Genomic DNA, 14,635 nt, shown 5'->3' on the forward strand with positions numbered 1-14,635 from the left:
ATTATTGGAAGAAAATGGATGTTTTGTTATACTCTGGATTGTTAGGGGTTTGTCAAAATCGTGATCAGAGTGGGTCATATCATCAAATTGTGATTCAAGATCAGATAGGACATTTATAGCAAGAGATTTTCTGTTTTCTATATATTTTAATCTCTTGGTTGATTCTTCATTAAAATCCTGGATTTGATCATCAAGAGGTTTATTATTCCTTAATTTGGTATTAGTAAAAATCTGAGGTGGAAAAGATGGTATAATCATCGGGTGAGAAAGAGGTTTCTTCATGTCGAGAATCATATCTTCAATTCTATCAGTTTGTTTACTTATTGTATGAAGGTGAATATTGGCAAAATTATTTTGTTCAGCCACAAGGGTAATATCCCTTTGCACGGGTACCCAACCAGAAGGTTCTAAAGATGTGATAGGGACAGCTTTAATATTTTCATTTCCTACCTTTATTGGTTCAAAGGGTGGATGTAAAGATTCTATCTCTTTATTCTCATCTATTTTCCATGTATTAGATATTGTTTTTAAAACAAACGCGTTATTTTCAATAGGAAGATGTTTAAGAGAGTTTTTTAGATCTTCTAAAAATATATGGCTTCGAACCATAAGAAAAAAGGTATATTTTGTTTGTTGGTTCGCATGAAATCATAATACAAGGTTCTAATGGATGATCTAAAGTCTTTGTCGTATGTTTGAAAAAACCATTCCTTTTTTTCTTTGTTTTTTAAAGAGTTAAAATCTTTCCTTACGAAATCTTTATTGATTTCAAAAGATGATTTATTAGTGAAATCTTCAATAACATTTATATTTTTAGGCTTGAGATATGAATTTTTAACCGTCATGGTTTTGACATAAGGATAGCTTAGAAACTTAGGCATCTAAAGAAAGACTTTAAAACCCAACCTATCAACAGCAAGGGATGAACACGGACAGAAAGGCCCTAGACGCAAACAAAGCTTAACGGACAAAACCGTGTGAACTGCGACAACTAGTTAAGGATAAAAAGACTTTAAGCAGATAGCAAAAGATCAAGCTAAAACTCAAGCATAAGAAGGACTCTAAAAAGTTCGCAATGTCCCCACCAGTCAACAACACCGGATGAACACAGAACAAAGCTGTGTAAGTTGCGACGAAGGCAAGTAAAAAGAGAACAAAGAAAGAGGACTAGAAAATGCTAGAGATTCTAGATAATACTAGAAAAAGATAGAGAATTAAAATTCAATTCAAAGAAAGAAGTAAAACCAGAGTAGTGCTTATGATTAAAGCGATAAGGCTGAATAATAAAATGCTTAGAATTAAAGCTAAGAAATAAAAGCAATCAAGCATGCAGTATTTTGTAGTAGTTTTTTACTACAAATTTCTACAATTGTTTTCTTGTAGATTGTGCAAAAGTATTAAAGAGTGAGTTGTTTCTCACTGGGATATACACCGGCTGACGGGGTCTATGGGTTCACCACCGCAGGTCGACACCGGCTAACTTGGCTCTGATACCAACCGTGACCAGGACTTGTTTAGCCTTGATACGATAGAGCTAGCTCGTGGGGATTACTGTGTAGACGGAGGAGAGGATATATCTATTGTTTATAGCTATATCTTCTTCTTCGTTCACATGTATATCAAAAATAAAAGAAAAAATATAGAAATGAATAGTAAAAATGAACAGTAAAAGCGTGAACAGTAATGAATAGCAACAGAGGCGGAAATGAACAGTAACAGAAGCAAATTAGATAGTATTTACATAAGAGATTTACAAACTAGAAGGAAATCAAACTTAAACACTTACAAACCGAAAGCTGGGAGATCCTGCTGGAGCTAGTAGTAGAGCACACTTATCTTACAAAACACTCAAAAGAAAGATTAAAAGCAAACCTCACTCAAACTAAAACTTAAAACTAAAAAGAGGAAACTGGAGGGATTTCACTAGAGAGGATAGGACTTCAACTCTCCAAAACGCCTCCCTGAATGCCTCAACTCCTTCTCCTTTTATAGACTTTTTCTGGAACTATGCAAAAGATTCTTTTTCATTCTTTAAAGCTTGGAGGTCCCCACCGTCTTCAATTTTGTCAACACCTAAGGGACGTAGAGTAGCCTAGCATTTTTGACAAAAATGAAGCATCTTTCGGTATCCAAGGCAGAATAGTTACTTTTCATGTAGCCTTTTTGACCAAATTTCTTCTTCTTTAAGCATCCAAAGCTGATTGGTTGTAGGTATGTAGGCCTGTATTTTAGCTGCAGTATACTTTATTTAGCTGTATAAGAAATTTATAAAAGTTAGATATTTTAAACTTTTGGAAAAGACAATGTGTGATCGACTTAGTGTTTAAGCCGTTGATTTGAAATTCTAGCCCCTTTTTGTGGTTTTGAACTTTTAGGGTGTGATTTGTAATTTTAAAACTTTGGAAGTGTTTTTTTAAAAATTACTTTTAAGTTTGGTAGTTGTAAGTTATATTTCTTGCAATTCTGAAATTTTAAGGGTGTTTTTTATAATTGCTAAAACTATAGATTAATTTTTAAAAAATTTAAATTTCAGTGGTCTACCAATAGTTTCAATATTTAATGCGTACTGGTTATAAATTTTAACAATTTAGAGTTTTTTTTTTACAATTTTTAAATTTTGAAAGAATTTTTCTACATTTTTTGTAACTCTGAGGTTAATTTCGATAAATTTTTAACTTTTAGGTGCACGAGGGTAATCTCTTGAGTTTATCTTTTGTTGTTTGTAAATTTTAAAAATTTTAGAATTTTAGGATTGTTTTTATAATTTGAACTTTTGAGGGTATTTCTATAACTTTTGGGATATTGAGGGTATTAATTGAAAATTTTAAATTCTTCATAGGCTTGTGTTAATTTCTTAATTTTATATTTGTTGTTTTATGTTCTAAAATGTCAGAAATTTTTAGGTCTATTATGATAATCCCTTGAATTCATCTATGTTATTTGTAAGTTTTAAAATTTTAGAATTTCAGGTGCTTGTTTGTAATTTAAACTTTTGAGGGTGTTTCTATAATTTTTGAGACATTGAGGTGTTATTCATAAATTTTAAATTCTTCGCAAACTACTATTAATTTCTTAATTTTATATTTATTATTTTAAGTTTCCAGACGTCATGATGGTTTTTATAATTTTAAACTTTTCAGGGTATTTTGTGCAATTTTAAAACTTTTTGGCTTTTTTCATAATACTTTATGTATTATAGTATGTTAGCTACGTATAATTTCTTTATCTTAACAAACTAATACCATAAAGATATTTTTTATATTTTATTAATATTATTTTTTAAATTGTTAAGCTATAGATAGTTCATGTTGGATTAGGATATGATATAATTAGGAATATGATAGATTAAAATATAAATAAAATATTTAAAATAGTGAAGGGTAATATTGACCGTAGAAAGATTTTCTCGATCTTGTGCTTTTAAAGGGAGTATGATATATATAAAGTTACATAAATATACTTACATTACATTTTGTCAACTAATAAATTATAAATGTAAAATTGTTTCTCCATATTGTAAAATTTACACCCATTTCTTTTACTCGCTTTATTGCCCAATTTGGAGCGGAGTAAAATCCTACCAAATTTCACCTTCCTTTCCATCTTTCAACTCCTAAAAAAAACTCTTAAACAAAGATTTTATAAAATTTTACCCTCCCTTCCATCCTCTAACCCCCATGAAAAAACACCGTAAACAAACTTAATTTAGACGTATATTATATTGAACCCAAAAAGATTAAATCACAAGTTCTTAGATTTTAGAGTTTTTCTGCATTGTTGCCAGAAAATCTCCCTTAGGTTTTACAAATGACACTTTGCCCCCATTATTTTCAATTTCTACTCAAATAATCATCAATTTCAGATGTAGCCATTGATTTTATATACAATAATCATATATGTGTCTATACGAGCGTGATATAATTATCATATTCTATGATATTATGCCTAAGTTAATTTGTTAGAAATTAAAATAGAGAGAGGGATAGAATTGTTACAAACTTAGGAAGATTTTCTGCAAACTATGCGAACTCATGGAGATGTTCTATAGTTTACCCTGCTCAATTAAACCTGAGACTGAAAATAGTTAAAAGTTCCAAAATAGTTAAAGTTCCCGATTTCAATCTCACTATACTGACAGTGACAAAATTGAATTTGACTTTCTAGTGGTGAGTTGATTAAGGGCAAAAAACTCTCAACTCCACATCCATGGACATCGCCAACGTCCTTTCCTCCATTGTTTATGTTACACTGACACAGCAATTATGAAGCAAAATTCAACACCTGCGGAAATTTTAGCTCTTAAAACCAGATAATTGTTGATACAGTTTGCTAAAACTGTAATAAATAATAATAATAAAAGTTTCATGAGCTGCACATTGGACGACATAAATGTCCCCGTAACTTCCATTTCAGAATTACATATTACAATCGGTATGTAAACGATACTATATACTTTGACACATGTATACTACAATCATAATCCGATCTTGTCCGCCTCGTACTTCTACAAGAGGAGAATTCTCATGGTGCGTTCAGATTCTAATCACATGAGATTTCAGGCCTCAGACATGACCATCATCGGCAATTTTGATTGCGACGGGATATCGAGCAGCAAACTAGAATGTCGAGCATGAAATGCCCGAGATGATCAACTACATATGTATCTTAGATCTCAATTACAGTCAATAATGCTCTAGTTATAGTGAACATGTATTATCCTCCTGGACCTCAAGTGTCCTTGTAAGCAGATCATCATCACTATTTCTTCGTTTGTGAAGCAAAATGATGATTAACTTCTTGTTGTCTATTACTGAAACAAAAATACATGTTCAATCAAAGTTAGCAACTAATACTACACAGGCTAAGAAATTTCTGCAAGTAGGGAAACATACCTCTTCAGAAAAGCTGGTCAAAAATCTACATATTTTGCTTCCTGTACTTTGGTCACCTGATTAATCTCAGCGCTATATATTCCTGGCACCTCAGGAGGCTCTGTGCATCGAATCAATGCCAAATTAAGACCCTCAAAGAACGGATGCTGCTTAATCTCAGCTGCCCCTCTCACTGACCCCAGTCTCCTTTCAGGATCCTTTGTCAGCAACCCTCTAATCAAATCCTTAGCAGAAACACTAGCAACTGGACTCTCAGGAAATATCAAGCTTAGAGAAACCACATTTGCTAAAGTGTCTTCGTTCCCAGAACCCTTGAAGGGAGTCCTACCGAATAACAATTCGTAAAGGAATATCCCTAGGGTCCACCAATCAACCGAACTTCCGTGCCCATCGCCTCTGATGATCTCTGGAGCGAGGTATTCGTGGGTCCCTACAAAGGAATTTGAACGGGCATCGGTGGGCTCCACCACGAGCTGAGGAAGGCGGCTGACACGGGCAACATTGGATTTTAGCAAACGAGGAGTGAAGCAGAAGGGTTCCATACAGCTCGTGCTCGTGCATTGCCCAGGTACCTTCTTTTGTAGGGTTTTAGCATTGGATAAAGAGGAATTGAGAAAGGTTGGGCTGACACTGCACTTCATTGACAGATCAAAATCGGAGAGCATGATGTGTCCATCCTCTCGAACTAGAATGTTTTCTGGTTTGAGATCGCGGTAGATAACCCCTACCATGTGGAGGTACTCCAAAGCAAGCAGGACTTCTGCAACATAAAACCTGCAGAAGTTGCAGGCCAATGTCAGATTAGAAATTAAGGGATATATATTTGTCAACGAAGTAAAAAAAAAAAAACTCATAGATACAAGGAAGTATTACACAGACACAGCCACACAAGGGTTGTGTATGCTTCTTAAGTACTTGTTCATTTCCCATAGTCAAATTTTAGAATAGTACCATTTTGTCTTCATGGGAACTATTCTTGACAAAGTAAATCAAAGAGTTAAGTGATATCATATTATGAAGTTCACTGTGATACATACAAGGAATCTAGCATGTACAGCTTCATCTCAAAATGGCAGGCGCATAAAGTTATAACGGAACATACTTAATAATGTGCAAAAATCTAGAAAGCAACTTCTTAGTTATTGTAGAAGCACCACATTAAACCGAACAAACCAGATTACATCCATCTGACCTCGACTATTAGATACCTAGCAGAAGGAAGATCATAGCCAAGTAGCCTTCTTCAATATACCCCATGCATTTCTGTTGCTAGATAAATCTTTCCATAATATGGGATATAAATAATAATCGCCAAAAAATCAACCTAAAATATCTAGTTTCAAGCTAAATATTTCCAAAGAAATAATATACACAACAGCTATGTTTTATTTTATTTTATTTTTTGATTCTATGTCATCATGTCTGTACTCCATGTCCCTTATGTGAAGAGTCACGTGAAGTGGGGACCACAACCCACATAAGTTTTCTTTGCTTTCGTGATAGATGTAGTAGTTGAACGCGTTTTTCGTTGCTTCGGCCAGCAAACCGCGTGTTGTGATAACGTGTGGGGCCAGGCACGTGAACAGCAGGTGTGTTTTTTCCCCAGTTGCTGTAAATATAGCATCTAGGGTTTCGTGAACAATTGGCTTGGGCGTGAAAAGGAGGGCTTGGGGAAAAAAACGGCGTGCAAACCGAAGCAAAGAGGGGCTGGTGCGAAGGACGCGCTGGCTTTGGAGAAAACTCAGTTGCGGCTGTGCAAAGAAAAGGCAGAGGCCTATTTTTGGGTTGTGTGCATCCTGTTGAGAGAGTCTTTTGTGAGAGATTGGTGAGTTAATTTGAGGGTTTAAATTGTGAGAGTTGTAAACCTAGTTGTATTCTCTCCTCTCTAATAGTAGATCTCCCCCCCTCCTTGCCCCGTGGACGTAGGCAGTTTGCCGAACCACGTAAAATTGATTTGTTTGAGTTTGTGGCCATTGTAATAGTTTTTAGGATCCCTCGACGCGCAATCCTAGAGCTGACGAGAGGAAGAGCAAATATCCCACTTTGATGGGATATTAGGCTTCAGATTCTTGTTCCCTTTGAGAAACAAGAATTCTTATCGATCTTTCTCTCTTATTGTGCACCAGAAACTCTGCCGAAATTTCCGCTGCGCACAATAAATGGTATCAGAACCCAGATTCCAGATCTAGGGTTTGGTTGGAGGAGTAGATCAATTTGGAGGCTCGTTTAGGGCTTCATTGGTGATAAAGGTGGGATCTTTTTTGGTAAAGACTCTATCTTTTTAGTTTTGAATCTATTCTTCGTTCGTTGGTGCGTAAGATGTCGGGGAAAGAAGGTGCTTCAGGTGTCGAGGGTGGTGCTTCTGGCGCGAAGACCATTCAGAGTTTGAATATCCACTCTATGAAGATAGATGTGGAGAAATTTAATGGCACAAACAACTTTGGATTATGGAGATACGAGGTTTTGGATGCGCTGAACGCGCAGAATTTGGAGGATACATTGGAGTTAGATGGCAAGCCAGATGAGATTGAAGAGAAGGTTTGGAAGAAGATGAATCGAACGGCGTGTGGTGTGATTAGGTCTTGTTTGACTCAAGATCTAAAATATGATGTGATGAATGAGACTTCTGCGAAGAAGATTTGGGAGATTCTCGAAAGCAAGTATTTGACCAAGAGTGTGGAAAATCGCTTGCATTTGAAGAGGAGACTTTATCGTTTCCAGTTGAAGAAGGGAACCTCCATTAGAGATCACATGAACCACTACACTAAGCTTCTTGCGGATTTGGCGAATGTGGATGTCGTGATTGAAGATGAGGACAAGGCGTTGCTGTTGTTGAGTTCCTTGCCCGACGAGGAATATGAGACCTTCGTCCTTACTCTGATTAATGGGAAGGCATCACTTTCGTATAGTGAGGTCACTGCTGTATTGGTGAATTATCAGCGTCGAAAGAAGGATAAGGAGAATTCGACTGAGTCGGTAGCAGAGGCGTTGGTCGCAAGAGGGAAGAATCCAAATCGGAAGAATTAGAAGTCACAGTCTAGAGTAGGAAAAGATCAGTGTGCTTGGTGCAAGGAGACTGGTCATTGGAAGAAAAGATTATCCAAAGATCGACGAATGGATGAAGAATAAGCAGAAGGAAAAAGGGAAGCAACCATCATCAGAAGCAAACATCGTATCGGATGGTAATAATTCTGACTCTTCTATTTATTCGCTTTCTATCAGTCCTACAGATAGCTATTCGGAGGAATCTGAATGGATGTTGGATAGTGGTGCGACCTATCATGTGTGCCCTAGAAGGGAATGGTTCTCCAGTTTTAAGAAGCTGGTGGATAGTGGTGTGGTGTACATGGCTGATAACCGTGCATGCCAGATCCTTGGGATAGGAAGAATTCGCATCAAGATGTTTGACGGGACTGTTAGAGAGTTAAACGATGTGAGATATGTTCCTTCTTTGAGGAAGAACTTGATCTCGATTGGAGCTTTGGTTGGAAAGGGTCTAAAGGTTCGTGTTGAGGACATGGTTCTCGAGATTGCGAGAGACTCTCTTATTTTGATGAAGGGCGTCAGGAGAAATAACCTGTATTACTTGACTGGAGGTATAATGGCAGGTGGAGAGCTGACGACTTCTGTTGATTCAACTAGACTGCAGCATTTGGGGCTTGACCATTCCAGTATTGATTCCTCGCATAGATTGAAAGAGGGTGTAAAGACCTGCAATTTGAAGTCCAGTGAACATGTTGATGTGAGCAAGAAGACCGAGGTGAAGTGTGGCACCTCTATTCACCGTGCTAAGGGTCGTTCTGGAGGAGTTCACGTGGATGTTTGGGGGCCTTCCAAGGGGGCATCATTGGGAGGTAATAGGCGTTTGGTTTCCTTTGTTGGTGGCTATTCTAGGCGTGTTTGGGTTGCAACCAAATCCTCATTGGAGAAAGTCCTAGTAGTCTCTAACAGATTGAAGAAGTATGTAATAGACAGAAAGGTGAAGGTACTCCATTCTGATGGGAGGTACAAGATGGACCTATTTCTGTATTGGAGCCGAACTCACGGCATTTCGAGACACTTCGTTGGAAAGGAAATCTTGGGACAACTAAATAGGGTGATAAATTTGGAGAACCGTGCCTTACTGGAGGAGGATCGGTGTTTGTGGTCGAGCAATGGTTTGTAGAAGAGTTTCTGGACAGAGGCTTCGACGTATTTGGGTCATCCTATTAAAGACTTGTCAACTGCTGTGATTGGAGGTATAACTCTATTGGAAGATAGGTCTGGTAGTGTCACTTTGGTTGAGGCTTCGATGAGGGAGCCAATTGACTCTCAGCAGGTGGAGAGTTTTAGACAGACCTTAGAGGTATTGCAGCGGGTGGAGATTGATGCTACTCCACATTGGGTGGGGATTTTCCCACATACTCCAGGTCATTCTGCATTGGTTGGGATTCCAGCTGATGTGACACAGCGTGGAAGTCATTTGGATTCGGATGCAGATGATGAGTTGGGTTTTGACTCGAGTGCAGCTGATAGATGCAGTTTGGATATGACCATTGGTTCACCTCAGGTGGAGGTGTTTGAGACCATTGGAGGTGCTATCAGCCACAGAGTTGATGATATTAGAGAAGGGTTGCGAACTCTTCTAGTGGATTGAGGCCTTTGGAGGCCATTTGGGCGAACTACGTTCGGCTTGATTCCTTGGGCAAGAGGATACGTAGGCAGTCTTTATGATGCAGCCGGGTTGGATTATTTGATGGGGGTAAGATCGATTTGGTGAGTTGATACCGACATTTGGAGAGTGTTCGCATTCTCATTTGGGTTCTCAACTTGTTATGGATTGAGTCCATTGTCGTGAATTGTTTCACTTCGTACTGGACACAACAAGTGAGGCATTTGTTTTGATTGGTGTCGGCTCAGTTTTGAGAAAACTTCACCGAGGTGGAGAATTGTGAAGTCACGTGAAGTGGGGACCACAACCCACATAAGTTTTCTTTGCTTTCGTGATAGATGTAGTAGTTGAACGTGTTTTTCGTTGCTTCGGCCAGCAAACCGCGTGTTGTGATAACGTGTGGGGCCAGGCACGTGAACAGCAGGTGTGTTTTTTCCCCAGTTGCTATAAATATAGCATCTAGGGTTTCGTGAACAATTGGCTTGGGCGTGAAAAGGAGGGCTTGGGGAAAAAAAACGGCGTGCAAACCGAAGCAAAGAGGGGCTGGTGCGAAGGACGCGTTGGCTTTGGAGAAAACTCAGTTGCGGCTATGCAAAGAAAAGGCAGAGGCCTATTTTTGGGTTGTGTGCATCCTGTTGAGAGTCTTTTGTGAGAGATTGGAGAGTTAATTTGAGGGTTTAAATTGTGAAAGTTGTAAACCTAGTTGTATTCTCTCCTCTCTAATAGTAGATCCCCCCTCCTTGCCCCGTGGACGTAGGCAGTTTGTCGAACCACGTAAAATTGATTTGTTTGAGTTTGTGGCCATTGTAATAGTTTTTAGGATCCCTCGACGCGCAGTCCTAGAGCTGACGAGAGGAAGAGCAAATATCTCACTTTGATGGGATATTAGGATTCAGATTCTTGTTCCCTTTGAGAAACAAGAATTCTTATCGATCTTTCTCTCTTATTGTGCACCAGAAACTCTGCCGAAATTTTCGCTGCGCACAACACCTTATCTATGCTATTTCGTCCATGAGTATGATCGTGCTCACTACCAACAAATATCAACTTTTTGCACCTTCAAGAGGGCAATTATTTCATTGTCATTGAATTTGAGAACATACCTATTAACTAACAACAAGGTACTTCCACTTTAAGTAACAAATGAAAGAAAAATCAAGAATTTTCCATTCACATGTAGATATATATTATAATATATAATATATATATGATATAATATATATATATATAATATATATATATATATACATATATAGAGATGAGAGAGAGATAAAGCTTCCTACTAAATTAAGTGGATTAGGAGCCTTTGTTCCACAAACTCTCTTTATCCATTGATTTGCATGAGATTGTTACTTAAGCACATAATACAGATGAAGGCACAAATCTCAAAAGACAGCATTGATGTGTAGCATAAATCTCGAAACATAATTGAACGGATAAAAGTTTGGTGGATAAATGCTCCTATCCACTTATGTTTATAGGAGCTTTACTCTCTCTCTCTCTTGTCTCTCGTTACTATATATATGAGTAGTATTATAATATTATATATAGTATATATCTATATTAATAATATATATATATATATATATATATATATATATATATAGAGAGAGAGAGAGAGAGAAAGACTCCTATCAACTTAAGTTGATGTCCACCAAACTTCCTAGCCATTTATTTATTAATATAAAAAACATTTTTATATCATGTAAGGATCCCTAGACAATATAAGTGGCTAAAAAGTTTTTTGGTCAAAACCGCTTTCCAAAATAAGTTTTCAAACTATATATTTACTAACTGTTGGTATTTTTCAGTAGTGTAGTGAAAAGTAACAGTTTTGGTGTTTCAAAAAGTCCTGAGTTCGAGGCTTGATGTAGGCAAACCGAGAATTATTGTCTTAAATAAATCAATGAATCCCTCATAAGTACTAGTGGGTCGTGGGTTCATGGGCTCGTGGGCCAATGGGCCGGGGATCGGGGCTAATCGGGCTGAGACGCTAAGTGACTCTTTGTAAAGTGCACTTTGCACGGATGCATCGGGGCTAGGTGGCGCCCTTTGATGCCACCTCGACGTTTGTGCGAGAGGGTGTGACCCTCGCGTTTGTAGAGGGAATGTGATCCTCGCGTTCGTGCGAGGGTGCGACCCTCACGTTGCGCGAAGGTGCGAGCCTCGTGTCGCGAGGCGGAGACGCGACGCGACCCTCGCGTTTAGGCGTTACTGCATGCAGCAGTTACAGCAATTAAGTCATTTGCTGTTACAATCATAATTGTTATTATGATTTGTAACGGTCAAATTGATTGTGGGTGACCCTTAAGCTGGCCTTAGAGGCCTATAAATAGTGCCCCTTGGGACAGCTCTTGGGATAGAGAGAAACACTAAAGTGTTGTAAAACTTGAACAGATTGAATCTGTTAAGCTGTTGTGTTGCTGCAGAGTTTAAAAGCGTGCAAGCTTTAGTCTATACCCAAAGGAATATAGTTCTGAACCGAAAGGTTATTACAGATTGAAAGATCTTTGCCTGAACCGAAAGATTATTACAGATCAAAAGATCTTTGCCTGGACCGAAAGGTTTTAACAGATCGAGGAGATCGTTGCCTTGACCGAAATGTCTTATAGATCGAGGAGATCTTGACAGTACTTGGTTGGTGCACACCATTATACTGTACTGCTGTTCCTGGAAGCAGTTTGGCCTTGGGATCCTTGCACCGGAGTAGGTCAAATATTGCTTTAAGCACAACGTTTCACAAACGCACAACAACTAACTTGAAAAAGTTTTAAAATATAGCACTTCAACTTTCTTTCAGTTCTCTCTGATTTATATCTATTTTATTCCAGATTTAGCCACATGCGCCAACTATATATATATATCGAGAGAGAGAGAGAGAGATATGATGCTGGTGCCAACATACCTAGCCGCTGGTTCATGAAACCTCCTGTCAAGTTGCATCTGGCGAAGAACATGCAGATCACCACCAGTACAATATTCCATAACAAAAAATAAGAGGTTATCTGCTGTGAAATGTGCATACAATGTCGGAAGAAATGGATGATCCAGCATTTGTAGTATGTCTCTTTCAGTTTGTGCTCGAAGCATCTTCTTTCTACTGACCAAAAATTCAACGTCCATGACTTTCAAGGCAAATAAGCATCCACTTCCAATTAGCTCCGCAAGATAAATTGTCCCGATATCTCCACATCCAATTCTTCTTAGAAGCTTGAAGTTCTTCAATCCTAAACTTCCATGCTCCTTCACAACATGATTGATGGCTGACCACCTCACATCTTTTGACATGTGTGGGCGATTGCAGTTGCTACTAGAGCGACAATAACTGCTCTCCTCGCTGATGGTACTGCTGCTAATAGAATCACCTAAGCTACTTTGGGAGCTTTCAGAACATTCCCCCTTTTCCCTTGAAACTAAACCTTCATCCTTTTGGATAGCAAAATGTCCACCATCTTTGCTATTGGAACTAAATTTATTTAATCTACTAATAAGACTATCCGCTGCTTGTACTGATTTCTGCTTCCCTTTCTTTTTAGAAAATGACTTGTGCTCCACTGTTAACAAATCTTGGGTTCTTCTCATCTTTAAATTTCTCAAGGCCGAAATACGAGAGCTCTTGCAAGATGATTTTACATCTCGTGCTTCACCAACTTGAATTTCTTTCTTAGTAGAATTCTTGGTCTCTTTTTCTAGCAAAAGACTCTCCTTGTTTGCTTCAACAACAATCGATGCGTACAACCGTTCGATTGTTTCAGCGTCAGAAACACTTGCCGATCCTAACAACTTCGATGACCTTTTTATAGCAGCCATTTCTGATGCCTGAGAAATGCACAGTCTTCTCAATGCCTGTTTCAGGCTTGGAGATTCAGAAACCCCCAGCCCAGAATCTGGCTTACATTTCGTAGCTCTCGGCTTGATTTTCAATCGATTAGCCCTACCAAAATTACGAAGTAAATCAAATTCGTCTTTCTCTTCAACAATTTCAGAAGTACTAGCAGCAGACGAAGCCATTTGAAGGGAGCAATCGCCCAAAATCTCAGCCTAAACTAATAATGATAACCCAAAATCTCTTTCATGTGCGGCACCCCCATTAATCCTGTTACAATCAATAAAAAAAATTAAATTTTAAATAAATAAATTCCTTTCTAGTAGATTGTTAAGAAAATTTTAATAAGAAAATAACAGATATAGCGTATTTCTGCGTTAATCCATTTCTTTTGCCACCCAGAAATCAAATCAAATAAATAAAAACAATTTTTTGGCTTTTTATTTCATTCCAGCAACATTAATCAAATGTAACCAGCTCTTTCATGTGCAGTGGCCCAATATTCTGTAACAATCATGAGAAAATTAAATTTAAATACAAAATCTTTGTTGGTACCTTAATAATGAGACAGTTACAGTGACAAACTTAGATGTAACATATTTCAACAAAAAAAAATGCCAGAAAAATGAAAATTTAGGCTTTTTTCCTCATTGCAGCAAAAGATTAAACAGATTTGCGGAACAAAAACTGCAATATTGAAAAATTCAATTCAGAACCTCAATTTCTGGAAAAATGAATTATTTACCTTGAAAATTACAATCTTGAAGTATTTCAACTCACAACCCCGATTTCAACACCTCTACACCTCTAATCAACAAAAAAATTCAGAAAAAACCACCGAAAAAGATGAGAGAGAATCTATACCTGAAACTGAACCAGATCGAGATAAAGAGAGAAGTTCATGAGATTTCTGTGGAGGAGAGAGCGGTGGACAAAAGAGTGATGCCGGTCACGAGAAGAGCGATGTCAGCTACTGTGCAGCTCAAAGCAAAGGTCCAAAAGAGAAAGGGGCAACAGAGGTAGGGGAGATAAAATAATAATATAATTTTGAAGTAGGAAAAAAGAAGTAGGAGAGAGATATTTGCAGGGGATATGGGACCCATGTACGTTGCTTTGGATCCTGGTAGTGGGTCCGCTTTGGGTTCGGTGCACCCTGGAACCGTGTGGTTTTTTGGAGTTTGGTGGCGGGAAATGGGTTTGGCTTTTCGAGTGACTTACCTCTTGTGCCATATTGACCCTTATCCCATTGCTTTTTTAAACTTGCTC

At 38.0% G+C, this 14,635-nt stretch overlaps 1 protein-coding gene across 2 annotated transcripts; it reads right to left on the reverse strand.

Moving 5' to 3' along the window:
• Nucleotides 4,377-14,398, reverse strand: LOC109836735 (serine/threonine-protein kinase D6PK-like). Of its 2 annotated transcripts, none has more exons than XM_020404723.1 (4): nt 14,234-14,398; nt 12,449-13,639; nt 4,893-5,666; nt 4,377-4,810 (listed from the first exon to the last, which is right to left on the reverse strand). In XM_020404723.1, the coding sequence occupies exons 2-3, from the start codon at nt 13,552-13,554 to the stop codon at nt 4,910-4,912; spliced, it is 1,863 nt and encodes a 620-aa protein (XP_020260312.1). In that variant the 5' UTR covers nt 13,555-13,639; nt 14,234-14,398; the 3' UTR covers nt 4,377-4,810; nt 4,893-4,909. The 2 variants fall into 2 exon arrangements, with proteins under 2 accessions (XP_020260312.1, XP_020260313.1); XM_020404724.1 differs by lacking the exon at nt 14,234-14,398 and adding an exon at nt 14,115-14,202.

Source organism: Asparagus officinalis, chromosome 4 (genome assembly GCF_001876935.1).
Source record: "Asparagus officinalis chromosome 4, Aspof.V1, whole genome shotgun sequence".
Classification (NCBI taxonomy): Eukaryota; Viridiplantae; Streptophyta; class Magnoliopsida; order Asparagales; family Asparagaceae; genus Asparagus; species Asparagus officinalis.